Genomic DNA, 26203 nt, shown 5'->3' on the forward strand with positions numbered 1-26203 from the left:
ATGGGCGCTCAGGGACTCACCAGTCATACTGCCCATGTACATGTAATGCTGCTATACACACGTGTATGGGCGCTCAGTGACTCGCCAGTCATACTGCCCATGTGCATGTAATGCTGCTATACACACGTGTATGGGCGCTCAGTGACTCACCAGTCATACTGCCGATGTGCATGTAATGCTGCTATACACACGTGTATGGGCGCTCAAGGACTCACCAGTCATACTGCCCATGTGCATGTAATGCTGCTATACACACGTGTTTGGGAGCTCAGGGACTCACCAGTCATACAGCTCATGTGCATGTAACGCTGCTAACACACGTGTTTTGGCGCTCAGTGACTCACCAGTCATACTGCCCATGTGCATGTAATGCTGCTATACACACGTGTTTGGGAGCTCAGGGACTCACCAGTCATACAGCCCATGTGCATGTAACGCTGCTAACACACGTGTTTTGGCGCTCAGTGACTCACCAGTCATACTGCCCATGTGCATGTAATGCTGCTATACACACGTGTATGGGCACTCAGGGACTCACCAGCCATACTGCCCATGTATATGCAATGCTGCTATACACACGTGTATGGGTGCTCAGTGACTCACCAGTCATACTGCCCATGTGCATTTAATGCTGCTCTACACACGTGTTTGGGCACTCAGGGACTCACCAGTCATACTACCCATGTGCATGCAATGCTGTTAACACACGTATTTGGGCGCTCAGGGACTCACCAGTTGTACAGCCCATGTGCATGTAACGCTGCTAACACACGTGTATGGGCGCTCAGGGACTCACCAGTCATACTTCCCATGTGCATGTATTGCTGCTAACACTTGTGTATGGGCGCTCAGTGACTCACCAGTCATACTGCCCATGTACATGTAATGCTGCTATACACACGTGTTTGGGCGCTCAGGGACTCACCAGTCATACTGCCCATGTGCATGTAATGCTGCTATACAAACGTGTATGGGCGCTCAGTGACTCACCAGTCATACTGCCCATGTACATGTAATGCTGCTATACAAACGTGTATGGGCGCTCAGGGACTCACCAGTCATACTGCCCATGTGCATGTAATGCTGCTATACACACGTGTTTGGGTGCTCAGGGACCCACCAGTCATACTGCCCATGTGCATGTAACGCTGCTAACACACGTGTATGGGCGCTCAGGGACTCACCAGTCATACTGCCCATGTGCATGTAATGCTGCTAACACTTGTGTATGGGCGCTCAGGGACTCGCCAGTCATACTGCCCATGTGCATGTAATGCTGCTAACACACGTGTATGGGCACTAGGGGACTCACCAGTCATACTGCCCATGTACATGTAATGCTGCTATACACATGTGTATGGGCGCTCAGGGACTCACCAGTCGTACAGCACATGTGCATGTAACGCTGCTAACACACGTGTATGGGCGCTCAGGGACTCACCAGTCATACTGCCCATGTGCATGTAACGCTGCTAACACTTGTGTATGGGCGCTTAGGGACTCGCCAGTCATACTGCCCATGTGCATGTAATGCTGCTAACACACGTGTATGGGCGCTCAGGGACTCACCAGTCATACTGCCCATGTGCATGTAATGCTGCTTACACACGTGTATGGGCGCTCAGGGACTCACCAGTCATACTGCCCATGTGCATGTAATGAAGGTTATACACCTGGTATGTTGGATCTAATGTATGTGGCATGTGAAGGAGACTTTGGCTTTAGGCTGCCCGGCTAACGCTGTAGCACAATGTGCATAAAGTAATGGTTCCATCAGTAAGTTACATTGGCACAGCCATCTGCCAGTCACCTTAAGAACTTTACCCCTCACAGTACATCGGGACGGGTAATAGCTAACAAGTAAATAAGTTAAGCCTTCATTTTATTCCGCAGCTGTCACCTGCCAGCCCATTCAATCAGCCTATTGGTTAATCAGACACTGTGTATCCACGCCGTAGACATCTGACGTGAACATAGCGGAGTCTGATAATCATCTTATATGAGCATCTTCCAAATAGGTCTTACAAGAATTATGCTACATTCCCAACTATCTTCTCCTAAACTCCCATTTACAAATCTTGTATTGCTGTGTTCACCAGTGGGGGTACACACGTTCCCAGTCCCAACAGTCCATGCAGTCAGATAGGAATGTCTGTCAATCTCCACCTTTAAGGGTCAATTGTTTGCGTAATGTACAGCTGAGCCCAGAGAGGCTGCTCTGGTTGTGTTTCAAATGCAATTGGACCGGCCATGGAGAATCCCCTGCCTGTGTCCCAGGTGTGCTGACAACTAAAGGACACTAGAATGTGTACTGTACATCAGTCACTAAATTGCTGTGTATTGTATATCAGTCACTGGGATGCTGTGTATTGTATATTGGCCACTAGTTTGCTATGTGTTTTTGTATATTGATCATTAGAATAAGCTGTGTATCGTATAATAGTCACTGGAAACCCCTGTTGTACTGTATATCAGTCACTAAATTACTGTGTATTATTGTATACCAGTCACTAGGATGCTCTGTGTATTGTATACCAGCCACTAGGATGCTCTGTATATTGTATGTTCATGTTTACTAGGATGCTTCCAGTATTGTATATTGGTCACAAGGATCCTCTGTGTATTGTATACTAGTCACTAGGATGTTTCCTGTATTGTAAATTTGTCACAGGGATTCTCTGTGTATTGTATTTTGTCCAGTAGGATGCTCATTGTATTGTATATTGATCATTAGAATAAACTGTGTATTATCTATTGGTCGCAGGAATGCTCTGTGAATTAATTATTGGCCCTTAGAATAGCCTCCATTATATATGGCCACTGAATATATAAACCACACCCACAATAGACAAATCAGAGCTATACCAAAGGCCTCTACTCTTTCCTCATCCAGCTTGATCTGTCTGCTGCCTTTGACACTGTTGACCACCCTCTCCTGCTCAACACCCTCCGCTCCTTTGGCATCACTGGCACGGTCTTCTCCTGGTTCACCTCATACCTCTCCGATCGCTCGTTCTCCGTTTCCACTCCGAGCTCCTCCTCTCCTACTACCCCGCAGCCAGTCGGTGTTCCCCAAGGGTCAGTCCGTGGCCCTCTCCTCTTCTCCGTCTACACCACCTCTCTGGGCACCCTCATCAGCTCCTACGGCTTCCATTACCACCTTTATGCTGATGATACCCTAATCTATCTCTCCTCCCCCGACCTATCCCCATCACTCCTGTCCAAGGTATCCGAATGTCTCACGGCCATCTCAGCCTGGATGACCCAACGCTTCCTGAAACTAAACATGGCTAAAACTGAACTTTTAATCTTCCATCCCCCGAACATCCCCTCTTCTCCCACTATCTCCATCAGCATTGGTGAAACCGAGATCACCTCCACCGACCAAACGCGCTGCCTCTGTGTCATCATTGACTCCTCCCTCTCTTTCACCCCCCACATTCGTGCTCTCTCACAGTCTTGCTGCTTTCACCTCCGCAACATCTCGCGCATCAGACCATTCCTCTCCACTGACGCAACCAAAATTCTCATTCACTCTCTTGTCATCTCCCGCCTTGACTGCAACATCCTTCTCTCCAGGCTACCTCTCGACCACCTTGCCCCTCTCCAACCCATTCTTAACGCCGCTGCTAGGCTCATCTTCCTCTCCCGCCGCTCTACCTCCGCATCCCCCCTTCACTGGCTCCCCATTCCATCCGAGTTCTCTTTATATTCCTCACCACCACCTACAAGGCTTTCTCCTCCTCCACCGCTCCTTACCTCTCTTCACTGATCTCTATCCACACTCCTTCCTGTCCTCTTCACTCCGCCGCCTGACCTCTCACCTAATCACCTCCTCCCACTCCCGTGTCCAAGACTTCTCTCGCACTGCCCCCCTGCACAGGAACAACCTCCCGTCACCCATCAGGCTTTCTGATTCCCTTACCTCCTTCAAGCTCTCCCTCAAACTCCACTTCTTCAGACTATCCTATCCCTCCTCCTCCTCCTATCCTGCCTACCCTACCCCTCCATCTGTTGCCATCCGTTCCTACTTATCCTATTGTTTTTCGTTCGTCCACCCACCTCCTTTTAGTATGTTAACTCTTATGAGTAGGGCCCGTCTTCCTCACGTACTCACCCTACCTCTTTACCTCACCTGTGCTCCTGCCCTGTTCTTCCCTTCCTCTTCTTCAGTGGTAGCCAACCCTAGCCCTCGAGAGCTACCAACAGTGCACATTTTCCAGACAACCTAGCTGCTGCACAGCTGCAATCATTAATCACTGACACATTTTAAAAGATACACAGATGGAGCTAATTAGCTCACTTGTGATTCTGGGGTTTATTCTAGTTCATTCTTTCTGACAAAATCCTTCTTAGATGGACAAAACCATGTGCACTGCAGGGGGGCAGATGTAACATGTGCAGAGAGAATTAGATTTGGGTGAGTTATTTTGTTTCTGTGCAGGGAAAATACTGACTGCATGATTTTGCACTTCAATATAGATCTCACTTTGAAGAAAAACCCCACCCAAATCTAATTCTCTCTGCACAAGTTACATCTGCCCCACCCGCAGTGCACATGGTTTTGTCCATCTAAGAAGGATTTTGTCAGAAAGAATGGACTAGAATAACCCCCTCTATGAGGAGACCTGCAAAACATGCACTGTTGGTAGCTCTCGAGGACTAGGGTTGGCTACCCCAGCTCTACTTCATCTTCTGTCTCCTCGACAATTTTGACACCTACTTCAGAACTGATGCTGATTTTAGTTCTACCAGCCATACCCCTATTTATGCTGTATTTTATCAACACACCCTGTACATTACCTTGTAATTTGTTTGTTTTTTGTTTGCTATGTACGGCGCTGCGGACACTTTGTGGTGCCTTATAAATAAACAAACTACTACTACTTTAGTTGCATTGCTAGCAGAGCGGCTTGCACCTCTTAAGCTAAAATTTGTTAGTCACCCCTTGAAGTTGTAGCTCATGACACTTGCGTCTCTTTTACATCATTGCGTCCCTAAATTAATTAAGATTAGGATCTTGTCCTATTAATGTGCACCTAACACACAGGTCATGTTTTCCCCATTTTGCATGAATTATCCCTACAGTGTCCCCTATTGGGCCGGCTAATGGAGGTATCAATCCTTTAAGGTGGCCCCGCATCACATAGCTGTTGTCTCCGATGTGTGTGTTCTGGCACCAGTACATGACTGGTGATATTTGCACTGTGTATTTAGGTGTAAACCAGCTTTCATTGTCAGTCCCTTTGCAAAGTCCCGGTCTTTGTCCTCATGACACAGCTGCAGTATGAATTCCCCTTAAGGGCCGGCCCTGCCTGGTAAAATATTATTTTTATTCCATCTTGTATTCTTTTAGATTCCCCGGGCAGGCTCGCTCTGGAAGGGACCACCGGCCGCAGTAAGTGGGCCAGGAATGCCTCCAAGTTCAACATTGGTCCCCGGCGGATCAGGTCAGGCAGAGAAATTCCTCTATCTAATCTCTCTCACTGGTTCTGGAGCTGCAGTCTGTTAATATGTAACAGCCACTGTCAAGGTTTATGGCCGGATTCCGGGAAGAGTCAGCTCAGTGTGCAGATGTGAAGGGTGAATACTGTATCTCCCAATACTTACAGCCTTATACATTAACAGCAAATCGCTCAGCTTGTGCCGTAAGAATGTGAGGGGCGCCCGAAGGGTGCGTTGTGCAACTGACACAGCGTACGGCGCCAACAACAGCACCAAAACTCGCACCTATAGCGGGCTGAAATCCTAGGGGGCAGCGGGCACTTTTGTGTAAATCTCAACTGCCGTGAGATTATCGCAGCTAATTGGATTGACCCCTTTGACTGAGCTAATAAATCCCATATATGATATACTAGTTAAAAACCTATCAAAACGACAGCTTCTGCAATGTACTTTCACTTTGTGCTGTGACAGTTATTACTTTCACTTTGAGCTGTGACAGATTTGAGCCCACGAACTCTTCACCCCACTCCCAGTTCATATCTGGTCCTATCTCTAATCTCTGTCTTCACAGCTCCCCCTCTCCGTATCCAACAAGTTTGAAACAGATCAGTGTCCCTGCAAAAAATTGGTTTTAATTTCTGTTATGGCTTCTTTTAGCACACAAAGGAGTAATTTGCACCGATGAGTGGCCTCTAGTGGTCACTGGCGGTACTACTACCTCATAGAGGTGAGTAGTTAGCCTTTTATATATAGACTAGGTGATTCATCGCGCCCTACGGCCGCTCTTCACACCGTCGTAAGGGGCTGCGCCCCCTTAATTTGTGAACATTTGTATATGAGAAAGATGGTTAGAATTGTATGTAAGATGGCCTGTATTGCAACTTGAGTTATAGGTGAAATGTGTTAAATAGAGAGCATATGATGTGGAAGGGGGTGTGTATTGTTTTGTTTAATTAAAAAGCGGTTACAGAGTAAGATGTACATTGATAGTGTGGATGGAACAGTGACATTTGTGGGTGTGTGGGGGCTGTGTGTGCATGTTGTTTAGGTGTGTGTTTGTGTGTGCAATAGTATAGTAGGGTGTTTCTGAGTCAGCGGCTCCCCACTGGCGGAGGTCACGACACAGAAAAACAGGAGGCTGGGTAGTGATAGGGGTGTGTGGGCATAAGAGGGAATAAAGAGGAGGGTGGGAGATACTGTGCAGCTTCTGCCAGTGGGTGAGGGTCCAGTGTGGCACTACAGGAGTACAGGATGTTGGCCCTGAGTCAGTGTCTCCTCCTACTGGGTGGGAGTTCAGGTGCATGAGAGCAGGAGGCTGGCCTATGAGGCATGATAGGGGCATGTGGGCAAAACAGCGTCAGCGACTCCCCAGTGGTGGAAGTTACAGTTCAGGAAAGCAGGAAGCTGGGTAGTGATAGGGGTGTGTGAGTATACGGGGGACTAAAGAGGGGCTTAGGGGTGCCGTGAATTGTGGGAGGGGTGCGGGGGTGTAGTGAATCAAGGGAGGGAGGGGGCGCAGGTGTCCGCGAATCGTGGGAGAGGGTCCGCAAAGCATGGGAGGGGGCGTGAATTGCGGGAGGGGGGGGTTGCGAATTGCGGGAGGGGGGGAGTGCGGGGGGTGACGTGAATCGTGGGAGGGAGGGGGCGCAGGTGTCCGCGAATCGCGGGAGAGGGCGGGGGTCCGCAAAGCATGGGAGGGGGCGTGAATTGCGGGAGGGGGGGGGTTGCGAATTGCGGGAGGGGGGGAGTGCGGGGGGTGACGTGAATCGTGGGAGGGGGCGTGAATCGTGGGAGGGGGGGTGCGCGGAGTGTCCGTGAATTGCGGGAGGGGAGCACGGGGTGCGATGAATCACCTAGTTGGTTATATATTCTTGTAGAAGGATGGTAGGATGTTGCAGTCATACAGAATGCATTTACATAAACATTAATAGTAGCAGTAAAAGATCTGACTTAAAACACCTACAGTAAAACAGAACAGGTGTTATATATTATACAAAGAATTGGTTGATGATGTGTAGGTTGACATGCACATAGTTGTCACTGGAAAAAAATAGCTACAAGAAAAAATCAACACAGAAAGGTCAACACATGTACAGTAAATGTTGACATAAGTGTGGCACTTCATTGGTGTCCATGTCGACACATGAGAATGAATATGAAAACATTCAAAAAAGAAAAATAAATCTTCAAAAACTCATGTCAACCTTTTTCATTGTCGACCATAGCCGTGTCAGTGTTTTGCATGTGCCATTCAATCCTGGGGTTACCGTGAATCGCGAGCGGGGGTGGGGGGGAGGGAGGAGGCGAGGGGTGTCCGCGAATCACGGGTGGAGGGGTTGTGGGTGGATGCCGTGAATTGCGGGAGGGGGGGTCGCGGGGGGGGGGGGGTGTGGGTGCCGCGAATCGTGGGAGGGGGGGACGCGGGGGGTTGCAGTGAATCGTGGGAGGGTGAGTTGCGGGGACGGGGGGTTGCTGCAATGACAGGAGGGGGGTCAGGGGGGGGAAATCGCGGTGGGGGGGGTACCGCGAACCGCGGGAGGGGGGGGGGGGGGCCCGGGGGGTTGGTACAAATCGTGGGAGGGGGGTAACGGGGTGTCACGGGGTGGGCCCGCAAATCGCGGGAGTCGCCGCGAATTGCGGGGGGTGTGCTGCGAATCGCGGGAGGGGGGTCGCCGGGGGGTGCCGCGAATCGCCACAAGAAAAAAAATCAACACAGAAAGGAAACTTCATTGGTGTCCATGTCGACACATGAGAATGAATATGAAAACATTGAAAAAGTGAAAAATAAATCTTGTCAACCTTTTTTATTGTCGACCATAGCCATGTCAGTGTTTTGCATGTGCCATTTAATCGTGGGGATGCCGTGAATGGGGGGGGAGGGAGGGAGGTGCATACCTTCCAACATGACCCTCTCCAGGAGGGACGCATTGCTCTGTTTCTGGACTTTCTTCTTAATTTATGGATTACCATCACCTGTGCTTAAACACCTTTCTTATCAATTACCCTGTTTAAAACAGGTGATGACAATCATAAATTAAGATGGAAGTCCACAAACAGAGCATTCTGTCCCTCCTGGAAAGGAAACCTTGGGAGGTATGGAGTGCTCACCTGGTGTGTCTGGTGAGTAGCTGTGTCTTTGCTGTGTAACATGAGGCAGAGGGTGTCTGGCACTGTCTGTGGGCTCACTGGGCTGGTTCTCTGTCATGTGAGTCAGAGGCTCCACCCAGCGTTACAGCTTCAGACACACTTTGAGTGACAGATGTAGCCAAATATATGAGATGTATTAATGGAAAGCATTGTATTAGTACAACTCCCCCCCATTAAGTATCTCAGCTCTAGTTGTCCAATGGTTGGGACCCAGGGGTGTTTCTATAATGGGTGCAGTGTAAAAGGAGCACTCAGTCCCATTAATCAAGGGGTGCCCATAGTCACATCCTGCATCCATAGACTATATTTTGGTGTGTGTGTGTGTCACCTTGGGGCTTATTATAGAAAATATGAGAAATTTGCTAAAATGGGAGATCTATTTCAGATTAGATGTTGCGATGGGCAACAAATCAGATACTACCTATTATCTTCCAGAAGGTACGAAATAAGTAAGAAGTAGATTCTAATTGGACAACATCCTATGTGACATAGAACAAGCAAAAATAAGAATGATAGGCCATGAACCTAAATGGGCAGATCTGGTTCCTCTGCTGGGGAGGCTGAGTATTGGGAACATATGTTGTATTTCTTGCTCAATGTTAGCGCTGCCCGTTTCTGCGTTCTCATTACACACAAAGCTGTTATCTCTCTCCTTCTCGCTGTTATCTGCTGGCGGCTTCTATCTTTTGGCCTCCAATAGTGCCACTACCTTTGGCCTATGATCTGTATACAGCAGGAACTTTGGCTTTTTCCATCTGAATGAGATATATACAGTACAGATGTAAAGCTCGTTCTGGGCCTAGAGAGAGAGCTGGCAGACAAGGTGACATAGGCATTGCATAATAGGCTGCCGAAACCACTGATGTTTCGCCAATTTAAAGCTCCCCCACACTATTACATTTGGTATGCCTGCTCCTATCACCTTGCCCAATGTGTTATGGGTACCGTTAGTCCTTACTGTCCCCTGGGCTTGCTGAGTGTGGATACTGTGTATAGCCCAAATTACAGCATGCCAGGAGCGGCGATGGATTATCACTGACACTCCAGCTGTTGTTGAACTACACATCCCAGCATACCCTGCATCACTTTTAGCATCATGCCTTGCCATAGTTTTAGCATTTTCTAATAGCAAAACTGCGGCAAGGCATTATGAGACTTGTAGTTTCGCAACAGCTGGAGGGCCATAGTTTGGACATGCCTGGATTATAGATTGGATTTGTGAAGTGGAGACAGAGGCGCTCACTGATGAAGTGGCTGTGCTGAAATAATCTGTGCTGCAAATGATTCTAACTCCACCCACATTATCTCCTGGACAACAGGGGTAACCAGATGCATTAGTTTCACAAACCTTCAAGAGCTCATCCTGGATATTAATACTTACTGTATCATCAAACATCATCTAATCAGGACAGAAATGTTGCAGATATATATACAATAAGTGCAGTAAAATGTCACACAGCTGTTGTGTTTGCAGGCTGTTATGTAGTCTCCCTGAGCTCTGGAACACACACAAACTTCCTGGCATTCTAGGGACTGTGACATGTAGGTACTAATCCATCCTCACACGTATGGCCACAACTCCCAAACCATGTAACATGAGCTTGGACGATGCATGTGTATGTATGTAAATGTTTAGCGGTAGCTATGTGTAGTTGTGCGTGCATGTTGTAGGTGTGTGGGTACTCTTTACCTAGAACAGCGCCCATCACGACCATCGTATGCACTAAAAAACGGGTGCAATGCGATGCCCGCGATTTCCCATAGGGATCAATGTTAAAAGTCAGATTGGACGCGATTTTAGTGTTAAATGCCTCAATGCCCGCAATTTTTCCATAGGAAACAATGTTAAATGGGCCACAGAGCCCTAATAGTCCCCCTGAAGTCTGAAATAGCCCCCACAATTTTTAACGGCACCCCACGATCAACGTCAACCCGAAGCGTGGCGAGCGCAGCGAGCCCGCGAGGGGCGGCGGTACGCGTCCTCCGACCTTTTCATACCCCCACTATCCACGTCGGCGTGGAGTTGAGAATAGAATAGTGTGGCGAGCGCAGCGAGCCCCGCGAGGGGACGCGGATACCTTCACAGGTAAACGCGTCCCCTCGCGGGCTTCACAGGTGTCCGCGTCGCCACAGACACCTGTGAAGCCCGCGAGGGGACGCGTATAACTGTGAAGGTATCCGCGTCCGCTCGCCACACTATTCTATTCTCAACTCCACGCCGACGTGGATAGTGGGGGTATGAAAAGGTCGGAGGACGCGTACCGCTGCGCTCGCCACGCTTCGGGTTCACGTTGATCGTGGGGTAGCGTTAAAAATTGTGGGGGCCATTTAAGACTTCAGGGGGACTATTAGGGCTCTGTGGCCCATTTAACATTATTTCCTATGTAAAAATCGTGGGCATTGAGGCATTTAACACTAAAATCGCGTCCAATCTGACTTTTAACATTGATCCCTATGGGAAAATCGCTGGCATCGCGTCGCACCTGTTTTTTTATGTGCATGCGATGGCCGCGATTTTTTACCCCCGACGCCCGCGATGCTAATCGCGGGCGCCGTTCTAGGTAAAGAGTACCGGTGTGTGTACTGGGCCCACTTGCTGTTGTGTAGGGTTCCTTCCCACCTCTCACCCTAGTCCTTCCCCCCTCCCCTGCAGCTGCTGTGGTGTATCATGCACCAGGATGATAGCTGATGTGGCAGAGGCAGCCCCCTCCTTTCCTCCTATCTTTCTATGGGCCAGATTGAGGGGTAGATTTATTAAGCTTGGTGAAGTGATAAAGTGTCTGGTTTTTATCACCGGCCAATCAGCTCGTACCTGTCATTTTTCAAACCAAGCCTGTAACTTCACAGTTAGGAGTTGATTGGCCGGTGATAAAAACCAGACTATCACTTCACCAAACTTCATAAATCTGCCCCTCAGTGCTGTATGCAAATATGAGCATCTGTGACTTTCTGCGGAGTCACATCAGCGGTAATAGTTTCCGCCATTGCCTTGTGCACCTGTGCAGGACTCCAACATCAACACTTACACCAGCCTTCGGCAGATACAGAGACTTCAACACTGACTCCTGTAAAACATAGCCTCTATGGCTGGGCAACATTGAGAACACAAATGCACTCACTGCACCCCTGTGATCTTCCAACACCACTTTATTTTGCATTCCCTCCAGGCTTCCATAGGTCTGAACCAATAGCAACTCCATACTTGTGTTATAGGTCTTACTTTTTTATTTTTTACCAAGTTACTTTATTACTCATTGACACATTTTAAGAGATCCACAGGTGGAGCTAATTATTTCACTTGTGATTCTGTGTGGAGACATAAAAAACGTGCACTGCGTCGGGGTCCTGAGTACCGAGGTTGAGAACCACTGCTCTATATACAGTAAATGCTTAGAGTTACTATTTTGTATATTTCTCTACATCAGTGGTGTCAAACTCATGGCCCTCCAGCTGTTGTGGAACTACAAGTCCCAGCATGCCCTGCCACATATTTTATATAATGGATTGTTAAAACTGTGGCAGGGCATGCTGGTGGCGGAATATCAGTGACAGATCAGACCCACATGAAATGTGAGCGGTGCTCATTCCTATTTCATGTTTGATTAAGGCGCAGATTCTCAGTACCCCACACAGTGCATGTGTTGCAGGTCTCCTTGCAGAACGAGAAGTGAAATAAATAGCTCCAGCTGTGGATCTTTAACGTGAACTTTGTGGGGTAATGAGGGCCGAATTTGAGAACCCCTAGATTAAGGGAACACCAGGTGGGATTTACCCCATGTGGAAGCATGTTAGGATGGGCCAACAACAGAGCATGCAAATCTACTTGCTCCAAAACGCTGTAAATCAGCAGAATAGCGCAAAACACTAGTCTGAATTCCAGCAGTTCTGGTTCCACCCCTGGGTCTCCAAGCGCAGCCTGGTTTAGAGTAGGGTATCAATGAAAATCAGCCAGCAGTATCCCCCCGCATACACAGAAGGAAGCATTTCAAAGGACCATTACTTGCACAGTAGGTGGAATCCTTCCAGTACAGGTGGGAACTGGAAGGAATCCTCTAATGGCCAAAATCCAGGAGAAGATCTAACCAAATCTAATCACCTGGCACCATTAGGTGCAGTCAGTCACAGACTTAATCTATAGGTCTTGGTTATAACACTTATCCAGTGGTGGAAAAGGGGTATTAGTAAGTATCCCACCTACTACCACATTCAGGAATCCTCAAAGTACAGCATTTTGGGGCGTACCTTAGGGTCAATGCGCTGTAACACTGATTTTCCCCACAGCACAGCCCAGTCCGCCATGCGAGAAAAACACTAATACAAGATAAAAGGCAAACTGCAGAAGAAAGTACGCCACACCTGATTAGCTGTAGCAGCATTTTTATTTACAAACAAACAGCAATCCCCATCAACTTTATACCATTTAAAAAAAAAAAAAAAAAAGCAGTTGTACAAGCCAGTCATCCGACCAAAATTAAGCAGCACTGAAAGTCATATCACAAATCTTTAAAAAAAAAAAAAATAATAATAATAATAATACAAGAGTAAAATATCATTTGAATAAATATTTGAAAAGTCATGCTATAAAATAATCCTTAATGGCAAGTTATTAGTTGTTACAGCATATTTTGTAGCGAGCTTGAGATACTTCATATAGAAGTGTGGAGGTGTGAGGTTACTGGTTTATATTGCAAGTTAGCCCCTCCCATTACCAGCCTGTGTGCTGGGCCTGGAGGCACTAATAACACAGCTGTCATTCAGAAGATTTGCATATTTATCGACCCTTGGGGGAAGAGACCCTTTAACGAGGGTGCGGACAGTTTCCCGACAGTCAAAACCCCAACACTCGGGGTCCAAACGGCCACCGGCTATTCTCCCTCGTGGGGGTCCACGACCCCCATAGAGGGAGAACAGAATAGGTGGTGAGCGTATTGAGCCCGCAAGGGGCTTTGTTGCGCTTGCCCCGCTGTCTGAGTCTAGCCAGTTGGGATCCCGACCATCTACCACACCCCTTTAACGATGCCCTATCACCATTCCATTATAGGGTGCCTGGGAGTCCCTCTGTCGTACAACGTATATAGATCATATTATGGACCATTTTCCGGTCGCGCCATATCACAGATTTGGGTCTCGTGCGGTCCCTGGTTGCAAACCACACACATTTCCCCGTTTTACACCAGATTAATAGCCTTTACTGTCGGGATCAATTCTATAAATGTTTATGGAGAGCTGTCCGCCTCTACACGACACTTTCCACCTTTACCAATCCAATCAGAACCTTCAAACCAGGCGCGGATACAAAACGCAGAGTTCTGATGACATCACTTCATAGTTCAAGATCAGGAACATCTGTGGATTATCCACAGATGAATGTGACTTGTATAGAAGCGTTTGCCTTTCTATAGTCACAGGAAAATAGAAACATCATGCCTATAATATACTAGTTACCAGATTCAATTGTTTTGCCACTGGCGTGCACATCAATTGAATCCCCCCTGCCTGGAGGTGAGGAGCAGCGTATGATTAGAGGCGTGATCCCTGCTGGAGTTATCTGTAACAGAAGCACGCCTCTGCAGATAACACCAGCATCAGATACATTATACTGAACACAGAATTGATGGGATCGGCCCCCATAACAGTCTTCACCCCCCAAACGGTCAAAAATACAAAACAAATATCCAAACTTCTGAATGACTCGATACTGAACGTCTGTCCAATCTCTTAGTAATATGAAATATATGGTTTTCATTAACTGACATTATATAAAGAATTTACACACAATTAAATCTCCAAATACTTTTTTTTTTATCTTATATATAAAATTTAATAAATAATCCTGACCAGTCAAAAGAGCACCATTAAAAGGGCAAGTTTCCCTTAGAAAATAGATTAGGGTTTGCATATTTAAGTCCCTTTTCAGTGGGTTCTGTTTTGAGAAAACCCTTAAAATAATGACACTAACTATATCACAGTCTATATATATATATATATTTATAAAATTGAAAAAAAAAAGAAAGGGAATTAAATATTTAAGTAAAGCTTGTGTGATATAGCACTATACCCAGCCCTTGGATTGGGTGTTCCTTCTCGCCTGCGTTTAAAATTAGCCACACCTTTATAAAAAAAAAAAAAAAATTATTTGGTTGGCATTGAGCGTCAGGCTTTGTTGGGACCGACACCCTTCTGTTGTGGAGGTGACTTCATGTAATCCGCACGGGTGGCCTGGGAGCGTGACAGAGACCGGAGGTTGGAAACTGGAATACTGTGGATAGTGTATTTACAAAACAGTCCGTATACCCTTATCACAGAGCCGCCGCCGGATGCAGAATATCACGGCGTTCAGGAACATTAGAAACTGATAAAACAACCCACAAACTAAATAAGAAGAGCATAAAATTTCTGATTTCACAGTCTGTCATTACAGGTTAAATATTTCTATTTGTTTAGAGAGACGAAAAGAAGAAAAAGAAAAAAAAATACTATTATTTCACATTTCTCTAAATGCTTGAGGTGAGGGTCTGGCGGCTGGAAACGTCGCCGAGTGCGAAATTGTTGTGTAGTAGGTGTGACGGTAATGCAACAGCGTAACAACGGACTGAATGAATCCGTCCCACTCTGTACTCCGCAGATATCCGGCAACCATCCTGCTGTAATAACATCCATTTATGTAGGTGAAAATGATAATGATTAGCGGTTCTCCCAAAAAAGTAATGAATCTGTGGCGCCCTACTCTGCATTTAGCCGACTGCTAAACCTTCAACCCTACCATGGCGTGACAAGGCACAATATGATCAGTCTAGTAATCACACCAGCATTCACTATAGAGCAATGCTACTGCAGGATAGGGACGGCCATCGGTGCAGTTGCCATCGATGGTGATTCTGCAACCAGACATCGATAGTTACAAACTATGTGATGGACAACCGTTTATCCACTCTATTTGACTAACTGGCCCCATAGGCCCATCAGAATGTGGGGGCTAGGCTTCAGGGTTGTCAGGGGTGGAGCTATGTACCGAAACCTTGAAGGAGAACATTTTTTTTTTTAAGCTGTACCATCGATGTAGGGAAACCATTTGGTTCTCCCCCATGTATGGTTTATGGCCGATGCCGAATACTTTTGCCATCTGTGATTCAATGGCCATCCCTACTGTAGGAGAAGACGCGTGCACATACACAGTACAGATGCGGTTATTAGAATATAGTTGTGGTCGGGTTATGCTGCCGCCCCCACAGAAATTGGCGCGATCAGTACTGGAGCCTAAAACCACCAGGGATTGACCAATAGGAAACCTTGTGCACGGAGTAGCTAAGGGACAACATAACATATCACTAAGTAACATACAGTTCTGCATTATGGCTTAAATACCTTCCTTACAACAGCTGGCTCAAGGAACGGGTTCTCACAGGAAAAGCTATTGTGGAACTAGAGGTTCTACGTGTGTCCGAGAAGGTGCGTGCATCTGACAACGCAAGACGTGCCACCCTCCCAACAATAAAGCCTGCAAGTATGTCCACGGTTGTGGAGACAGGAACACACCGGGTTATACAGTAAGACGTACGAGGTTTATCTGGAGTCAAAGAAAAAGGCTGATTCCAGCAGTTTTCACATTTGTAAGAATACACAGCTGTAAGGGTTGGATCAGTAACTGGGCCACTAGGGGAGAGGTTAGCGTAAGCATTGGCGTATTAGCATTAGTTTCCATGCGTCCACACCGCAGGACAGACCAACCACCATGATGGTACTGTTCTAGTGTCTTGTCAAAAAGAGCACAAAGCAAGGAAATGAGGAGGAATGACCCCTGCTGCTATCCGTACACGGATAATCCCGCAAGGACACATACCAGGGATTTCACATGGTTTTAGTGTTTTACTATATAAAAAAACAAAACGAAAAAAAAAAAAAAAAAACGGGTTTTGGCTTTATATCAGGCTGCTGTCAGTCTAAAACTCCTATAGAACAATGTAAACTTTAAGTGAAACCACAAAATAGCTTATAGCATACAGAGATATTTCCCCTTTAAAGAAAATTACATTTCTTAAAATTTTTTTGCAGCAGTTACAGTCGGTCAATCCAGACAATGTAGGGAGCAGTATATTGAGGTTTTGGGGCGGTAGCTGGCTGTGCCTCTGTATAGCCAATGAACACATTTCTCCAGCCTACAACACCCGCCATTTGCATTTTGTGTGGGTGCGCCATAAGCGTAGTGTGAGAAGACCCTGCGTGACTATGTGCCGCAGTTTATAAAGATAAACCTGTAATAAAGGAAGTGAGATTCCTTATTAATAGTGTTCAACACACGACCACTTATGGAGCAAATCTAAAAAATATTCCTAATACCAAAAACCTAAGCCTAGTAGCAGAATCTCCCAGCCACAAAGACACAACAGGAGAAATGAGGAGAAATCTTGTAGTAGAGAACCGGCAGTACCCGGCCTTCATTAACCGTTACACACGCTTCATTAAACAAAACTATACCCCACAGGGGGTTGGGGCCTATGGAGTAGCATATGGTGGACGGATGGACAGACGGACGCCGGGAGAAATCGCTCTGCCTCTGGCAATACACCTTGTCCCCTTATAGACCCTACCCAGCCAGCAGTGTGAAACAACCATAGCTTGGCAAGAAGTAGGTATCTGTACAGTACAAAGGGGGGTAGAGGGGTCTTGGGTACAACAGTAGAACTTAAAAAATTATAATTCAGCACCACAAACCGCAGCTCGGCCTGTCTGCGACAGAAGGAAACGTTTTCAGCAACATCCAAATGATACGTTTGGCATCTGAATAGTGTTGTGTGACGAGAGGCAGACTGCGGAGAGTTCACTTCACGGAACATAAAAGACAATCCCTTTAAGTAGGGCCCCGTTCACTGTGAAGCGTTTGAAGTTCTGACTTCAATCGTACATTCGTTTCTTTACACAATATAACTTTATGATTATTAACAGCTGTCATTAACACTAGCGACAGCCCTGCACTTTTATCATTTTGGCTCTACATGGCGGTTCAGACTACGATGAGTGGTAGGTGGGGCAAGTATATTGACTTTCTACAAACGTGATCACATAGCAACGTCCTTACGGATGATAACATTTGAAGACTAAAAATGGCATTTGCTTTTGGCGGCTTGATATAATGGTGACAGTTGTATCGTTTAGGTCTAGGTTTGGTAACGTCACTCACTCAAGCACAACCTGCTGAAATGCTCAAACCTATATGACACCGGTCCTCAGGACCCCACACAGCGCATGTTTTGCAGGTCTTATCACAGAATCAAGTGAAATAATTAGTTCCACCTGTAGCTCTTTTGAAATGTGTCAGTCAGTAATGAGTGCACCCGATGGAAAACATGAGCTGTGTGGGGTCCTGAGGTCCGAGTTTGAGAACCACAGCTATATGAAACGGGTGCCTGCCGGCAGATCTACGGAACCAATGATAGGAAAAACAAAACCACTGTAGCCGGGTCAATGTTGCTCAGCCTTATAACCTTATGAGCATTGACCAAATGCAGTTTTCTTTCTAGCGCCCTGCAGTCCCTCTTCCCTGCAGTGCTCCTAGCACAAGTGTGGTCTGCATATCAGTGCTGAAATACAGACCACACTGTGCTAGAAGCACCACAGCAGATGCAAGGTGCTAGAAGGAAAACGATGCACTAATAAAACCAGTAAATTGAGAAAAGTGTACAAACACGATGCAGTAAAACCATTGACCGTACATGGCCAGACGCTGCTCGGGCTCTTTGGGCCTCACCTTGCAGCGCAGCTATTCATAAACCATCAAGACATAGAAAAATCACTTTCATTAGGATAAAACGAAAAAACATTCACCAAATGACCGAAAGAAAAAAAAAAAAAAAACCCCGGAAAGCCTCACTTTTTGCCTCTGGATATATGTATGCTTCTTCAGGAGTGCAATTGTACCCTGTCTCCTTAAAAAAAGCAACAAAAACTGGAAAAAATTATATATTAAAAAAACAAAACAAAAACACAACCCCAATGTAAAACAAGTACATTTAGTGTATTGTCCAGATATTTTATAAAGTCTTCGCCTTAGCGATAAGCCTTCCCGAAAAGACAAAAAAGCATCAGGGAGTAGCTTCCGCTGTACTAAAGAGAGATTACCAAATAAGCAATAAGTAGTAAAAATAGGCCTTAACGTTTCCGTGTGCTTTGTACAGTGTGCGGTGGCACCTTCGTGTTATTCGGGCGTGGTCGTAACTGTATGAATTTCAATATTGGAGTCCAGATTCACCTCTGACCCCGAAGCATCATTTTGGTCTACGTAGCCCTCTGTTCTTTCCGGTGATTCTATCCGGCTCCTCACCTCCGCCACGCCAGGGTGATTTTTCCTTAAATGCTGATTCAGGGTGCCCTGGAACGGGAAGCACTTGCCGCACACTTCGCAGCGGAACGGCTTGTCATCCGTGTGCCCCCGGATGTGGTATTCCAGCTGGTCTTTGCGCGTGTACTTCTTCCCACAGAACCGGCACACGAATGGCGTGATTCCCATGTGTAGCCGCATGTGGCGGTCGAGGCTACCTTTTTGGTTGAAGGTCTTGCCGCAGTAGATGCAGATGAGCCTCTCGCTGTAAGGATGCCAGTAACCCCGCGTGCTTCTCTCCCGGGGGCTGGTCTCGTAACTTGGCGTGCTCACCACCGTTTCGTTATCGGGGCTTTGGATGACGTTGTGAACCTCTGCGGTAATTGCCGGCGATTTCTTTGGGCGCGCCCGGCCACCTCGGTAGCAGCTGAGCATGGACCTGGAAGGGCTGGAGTTGCTCATGTTACCGTAGGGCTCCGATAGGTTGGCGGTTAGGGAAGCAGCTTGAGAATAGGAATATGCGTGTTGCAGCACAGACCCGTAGGTGCCTACATTCACGGTCACCACTTGCTCGCCGTCGACCAATTCGGTGTGGTAACCATCGTCGCCCAACGAGGAGCTGTCGGAGCAGCTTGGCCGGTCGGATTTTTCGGCTTTAACTTTGACTTCAGCGGATTGGCTCTCCCGCACCGCGTCGCCGTGTTCCGGATCGCCTTCTATCTGGATTTCATGTTCTGAAATGCTACCGCTGCTGCCTCTGTCCGACTGACCCTCTTCCTGAGGACGGCTCCTTATGCCTTTGTTAGCGATCCCGTCAATCTTTAAGTCATTGCCTATGATCGACTGCCGCACCTGCCCACTATATGGGGGAGATATATCCACCGGGTTGGCAAAGTAACTGTCGTCCTTGATTCCGTTGTGGTTGATCTGGCTCTCTTCTCCGCCGCCCCCTACCACGTTGATTTTTGAGTGAATGCTCTCCAGAATGTGAGTGCACTTGTCGATGACGCACTGCATTTGCAGAAAGCTGGCCGCGGTTAAGAAGCTGACGACGTCCTTGAGCTGTACGGACATTCTTCCAGTGTAGCAAAATGACAGCAGTTGTTCGAAGACGTTGGGGTTCTTGATGACCGATATGGATAAGCCGCTCATGGTGCTTAGCGCTGAGTGGTCGCGGAAGTAGGGGGAGCTGGCGGCGAGGACTGCCTTGTGTGCGCGGAACGGCTGGCCCTGGATGTGGACGATGATGTCACACAGCTTGCCTTGCAGGCGCAGTTCATTTAGCTGGCTCAGGACGGTGCTGCTGTACTCTGGCACATCAAACTGGATGAAGCTGTTGCTGTCCATCTTGTCTGCCGCTCAAGTTTCTGCAAGAGAAGCACACACGCATCAGTACTGGGAGATCGAGATTACAGGTTTCTCCTGCAGTTAAACAAGATCGAACGGATTCTCATAAATGGAGTGTATCCAACATCACCATCCAATCCTGTCTTCACTGACATATCACTCATCTCCTGATGTACTCTGTGCTGCTGGGGACCCTGCTCCTCCCAATATATAAAACTCTATATGGCTTCCTGCTGCCCCCATTCCGTTCCTCACATCATGTCACTGCCCCTGTCACATGCAGACCCCTTTTCACTGATACATCACTCACCTCCTGATATACTCTGTGCTGCTTGGGACCCCGCTCATCCTACTATATAACAGACAGGCTGTGGCTTCCTGCTGCCTCCATTCCCCTCCTCACCTTATGTCCCTGTAACATGCAGCCCTGTCCTCACTGGCACATCACCAGTTACCCATAATATATGGAGCAAGATTAAACATCTGCATCTCATACGCTGCAGGGACAGTGCTGGAGCATGACCACATGAAAGGCCACTACACATTCAGCAAAGGACTCAGGTTTCTGTATGATGCAGGTATGGTATAAGCCATTAGCTCACTTGTTTCAGGAGCTTTCCTCAACCAGGCGGTGCATAAACTGGTCTGGCAGCCCTGACTGGTGTGATCACAAAGCCTCATTCAACACAATTACCAACCCTATGCAGCTGGTATACGGTCGTTAGGTAGACACAGCAAAGGTTGACATGCATTGGGTCGACATTGCTTAGAACAGGGCTTGACAAACCCCGGGACACAGGTTGCCACAGCGACCATATTCTGCCTCCTGGCAACCAGATATTTTTTGGGAGGAAGCAGAATCTGGTCGTGGCCAGGTGCGGTTGCAGGGAGAGCCGGGCAGAGTGGTCGTCAACCCCCTCCCCGCTGTACAAGAGCACTAGACTAGAGCAGGTCACTGCAGCGGCAGCACGGCTATTTCATATCTACTCATGCAGCATCGCGGGTCAACAAAGTTTGCTGTTTAGGACTCTGAGCCAATCAGGTACGGCAGTGGTAGCTCGATCCCTGATTGGCTGTCGGACCGGGCTCGCAATCTGGCCCGAGAGTTCAAATAGACGCGCTGCGGCGGAGCTGCTCTTTTGTGGAGGGGGTGGCTTCGGGTAGTGGTCAACCTGTCTGCCCGGCTGCTGCCGTTACCATGAATGGTAATAGCAAAGTGGAGGAGGGGCTGCCATTTAGCTGGCAAAGCATGTTAACCCCGGGTGCCGGATGGGTTCCCGACAGTCGGGATCCCGACAGTCATTTACTCGACGTCGGCATCCCGACTGTCAAAACGCCGGCAGCCGGGTGACCGACGGCCACCCGCTATTTTCCCTCGTGGGGGTCCACGACCCCCATAGAGGGAGAATAGAATAGGTGGCTCGCGTAGCGAGACACCGTGCCCGCAGCGTGGCGAGCGCAGCGAGTCCGCAAGGGGCTTTTTTTGCACTCGCCATGCTGTCTGACTCCGGGCAGTCGGAAACCCAACGTCACGATAATGACTGTCGGGATCCCGACTGTCAGAGTCCCATACCACACCCGTTAACCCCATGACAACGAGCATTACAACTAACAGACCAGGATAACCCTCTGACAACGGGCATTAACCCCTGGCAGACTAGGTTAAAACCCCTGGCAAGGCACATTAATCCCTGGCAGACCAGGTTAACCCCATGGCAACGTGCATTAACCCCTGGCAGACCAGGTTAACCCTGTGGCCATGCATAAACCCTTGGCAGACCAGGATAACCCCATGACAACGAGCATTAGCCCTGGCAGCAACCATGTTAACCGCCTGGCAGACCATGTTACCCACCTGAGCATGAAACCCCTGGCAGCAAGCATGAAACCCATAGCAATGAGCATGTAGGTAAGCGTAACTTATGTGGCATAATATGTAATAGGCATTATGATGTGTGGTATATGTAATGGGTATTAGTGTGTGGCATAATGTGTAATGGGCATTATGGTGTTTGGTATAACGTTTAATGGGCATTACAGCATGTGGTATATGTAAAGGCATTATGGCGTATGGTAAAATATGTAACAGGTATTACGGTGTGTGGCATAATGTGTATTGGGCATAACGGCACGTAGTATAATATATAATGGGTGTGTGTACATGAGTTATAGGCATTACGGTGTACATTTTCGGTGCGCACTGTCCCTATCTTTAGTTTGTCTGGCTCCTAGACTTTCACCCTGGCTCCCAGATTTTCAAGAAATTTGTCAAGCCCTGGCTTAGAACGTTGACAGTCAAAAGGCCGACATGGGTTTGTCGCTTTTTTTTTCAGCCCACAGGTGGTATTTCATGCCCTACCATCAACTAGTGTGTGGAGGGAGAGCAGAATAGTGTGATGCGGTACAATTAAGCCACCCATACATTAGTCCAACTTGTCCTAAGGACAAGTCGGGCCAAATTCAGGAGAACCAAATGGCAGGAGAGCCAGGCAGCGGTGGGCTATGGGGCAGGCAGCATAATTATAAAAAAAAAAAAAAGGACTGGCCAGCCGTCGATAGAGAGCATTCTCAGCCAATCAGCGGACTCCCATCTGGGCAGCCAATCAGCAGCTAGCCTGTCTGAGTGTTTTATTTTTTATTTTTATTCTGCTGCCGCTTCCCGCCGCCCAGCACATGCCACTGTCCGCCCCTGCACATGTGTGCCAGCAGTGCTTCACTGCTACCACACACACCTACGAAATCGTTCCCAATACATCGTGGGTGCTAAAAATCTGATCAATTTTATGTGCAGCAGGTTAAATCTGCAGAGTCCGATCCGATGTGGATGGGATTGTGCATCGGGTCGGGTGAAATGTCAAACATCTTTAGACTGGATCCATGTCGACATTCAGAAAACAAAAAAAACATACAGCCAGCTGCCGCATAGACCCCGGAACCCTATATTTCCCCCACACACAGCTTAAATCCACCACAAATATAAACCAGCTACAGCAGAAACCGCCAGTTGCACGTTGTAGATCCTAGAGAACTTCCCATCCACAACCACCATGACACACAACGTGTATGTAGCCTGAGGGCTATTCCACACACTCCGGTTTTCACCGGAAGGCAAAAAGACTGACAGTTGAGCCTTTCACATCCTTAGTGAGCCGCTGCTGTGTAAATTTGGGCTTGGGATTTAGTGACATTATGTTGGGGGTGGGGAGAGCGAAAACTGCACAAAAAACAACCGGTGTGTGTGCAAAGCTCCCATCGCCTTCTGCACACACAGACCTGTTAGGACGGGAACGGCCACGGCAGCTGGTCGTTCCAGTGGTTAAATCCAGCTGCAACCAGGCGACCGGACCGTAGACACATTAGCTGTCCTCTGAATTATTCCTGCCCGGCATCAGCCGTATAGTGTGAAATAGCACTGGTTGCTGCGGCCGATGAGTGGAAGAGTTAGGGAGCGTTGGACAATATTTCCCGTTATGTGGCTTGTTTTCCAACAAGTACATTGTCACCACACACAGAACGCATGAGACCCCAATGGGTGGTGGAGTGGAGAGTTTTGTTACAGCAGATCTATAACCTACACAGTACAATATTATCCGAATCCAAAAACCCTAAATCATTATACATGACATGCGCGGTGGGGTTATGGCTGTAAGTCATGGCTGGATACAGCCGCCTAGTAGACAGTCTGCTGTGTGTCTCCAGGTACAGATGTGTTCTTGCTCTTTGCTGCAGTCACAGCAGACAGCCCCTCTTGGCACGCCCGGTCGCGTGTGAACCTTCTAGCGTTGATACATCCAGACTGCTGGTAGCAATAATACGGCTTTTACCTGGCATTTAAATGACTGGGGTAGTCTGACACCCTGTTCTCACTGATAAGCAAATTTGTGGGACAAACATTTCGGCCTGCCCTAGTGCGAACGGGACAACATGGTTCGACATTCCGTGGTCTTCAACAAGGACCCAAGGGCAAATAACCAGGTCGAAAAGCTTGACCCGGTAATTTGCTTGGGGCGGTTGGTGGTTTAGTCTTACATCGGTTTTGTTGTGCATAGAAAACTCAGGCCTCGTAATAGGTGGTGACTATAAGTTATCGGTACTTGTGTAGTTTCACGGCACCCGATATATCGGATGCGATATCAGCCGATATATCGATGAGATCCGAGGCGATTTTTTACCTGTTCATAACCCCACTATCCACTATGCATGGAGTTGATTTTATATAGTGTGGCGAGCGCAGCGAGGGTCCGCAGATTACTGCGCTCACCACACATATAAAATCAACTCCATGTGTAGTGGATAGTGGGGTTACGAACAGGTAAAAAAATCGCCTCGGATCTCATTGATATATCGGTAGATATCGCATTCGTATATCGGCCAATTTCGAATCCGATATATCGGGCGCCGTGAAACTATACTAGTAATTTTACCAGGGTCGTCCATTTACGTTCTGCTCGTCTTTAGGCGTTGTTTTATGTCCCGGGGACCGGTTCTGTCCTTCTGCAGCTGCCTAGGGCAAAATGATATCCTACAGTGTTTAGCAGACAATTGCTCTAAGCATCCGTCATACTCATGGTGAATGTGTTACCGGCCTGTTAGAGGAGAGACGGGAACTATCCGGACTGTCCTCCCCATTAACCCAGCATAATATTTACACTTGTGGTATCCATATTCAGGCTGTATGCGCTGTTTGCTGATGTTCTAGGTGTTTGTGTGTTCAGTTTCCATACATAATACATTGTATTTACAAGTACTGCAATTGTACCATTGTAGGCTTTAGAGTAGAGTAGTAGAGCATGCTGGGATGTGTAGTTCAACAGCTGGTGCGAGCAAAATTTACCCAGTACTGGAAACGTGTTAAGGTGTGAGTTATACCCATGTACTGTGCAGTGTATTTATATGGTCATTGGGTTGACCACTGAAGGGCGGCGGGCCTTAGGACAACACTTGAAATAGGTCAACATGGGAAAGGTGGACAACATGAGTTTTTCCCTTTTCTTGCGCGACGTGTGCCGCCAGGCGGTATTTCATGCCCTACCATCCACTACGGTGTGGTGGGAGAATAGAATAGTGCGCTGAGCGTAGCGGTAAACTTAGACCATGTCAAAATTCGGTTCAAAACCGTGAAAAACTCGTGACACCTTTTGATTGTCGGCCTAATGCTTGTGCCGCATTTCGACCATGATGATATTACCCATTTCGACCTGTTTCAGGTGTTGACCTCCAGTGGTCGACCTAAATTGGGTCTACCCAATGACCCATACCCATTTACACTGCCAGTGATAGCTCCAAGTGTCGTTCTATATGGAGATGTAGCAGAGGTGGAAGCAGCATCCTCTATATACTACCGTCACCAATGCACTAATGGTGGTCACTAAGGGATGACTCGGGGATGCTTCTAGGGAACGGAGATGCTGCTTTCTAGTGATCATTATGGCTTCAACTGTGACTAGATGCCCAATACTCTTATTCTGCACTATACAGAGACGCTTCCAGTCCTGTATTAATCTCATATAAGCACGTGAATGCCCTGATTCAGTGTCTCACCCCAGCACATCCCCTGTCTGAGACCCCAGTGCCTTTGTTTCATGTACAAACCCCCCCCCCCCCCCCTCCCCAGCCCTGAGCATAATATGCAGCAGTTGAAAACGACCTCAGATCTATGCAAATGCATTAATGCAGCGAGAGAGTCTGCGTATGTAAATGTGGTCGGTGTGAATCCGAGCACAAGCCCTCAGCGCCTTCTCCCTCCCAAATAACCTACTTCGGGTACAGCTCCCGGAGATTCCAGCACACGGCAGAGGATTCCGCAGACATCTCTGTTACAGATTCCCCCCGGGCAATTACTTCTGATTATTATATGCTGAAGCAAATGCATTTATTTAAATGTCTCCCTGCGCTTCATGACCTCGTTGTTCCCAGAACATGGCAGATTATTGGCGCCCGATGTTATAT

At 47.6% G+C, this 26203-nt stretch overlaps 1 protein-coding gene across 1 annotated transcript; it reads right to left on the reverse strand.

The window, feature by feature from the left end:
• Window positions 1-12947: 12947 nt before the first annotated feature.
• ZBTB34 (zinc finger and BTB domain containing 34) lies at window positions 12948-20363 on the reverse strand. Its single transcript, XM_083158621.1, has one exon. The coding sequence runs from the start codon at window positions 20252-20254 to the stop codon at window positions 18785-18787; it is 1470 nt and encodes a 489-aa protein (XP_083014747.1). The 5' UTR covers window positions 20255-20363; the 3' UTR covers window positions 12948-18784.
• Window positions 20364-26203: the final 5840 nt, after the last annotated feature.

This window comes from Crinia signifera, chromosome 9 (genome assembly GCF_055691185.1).
Source record: "Crinia signifera chromosome 9, ASM5569118v1, whole genome shotgun sequence".
NCBI lineage: Eukaryota > Metazoa > Chordata > Amphibia > Anura > Myobatrachidae > Crinia > Crinia signifera.

Bases quoted from the DNA above. Each gene is read 5' to 3' on its own strand.
- ZBTB34 (XM_083158621.1), bottom strand. From the start codon at position 20,254: ATGGACAGCAACAGCTTCATCCAGTTTGATGTGCCAGAGTACAGCAGC.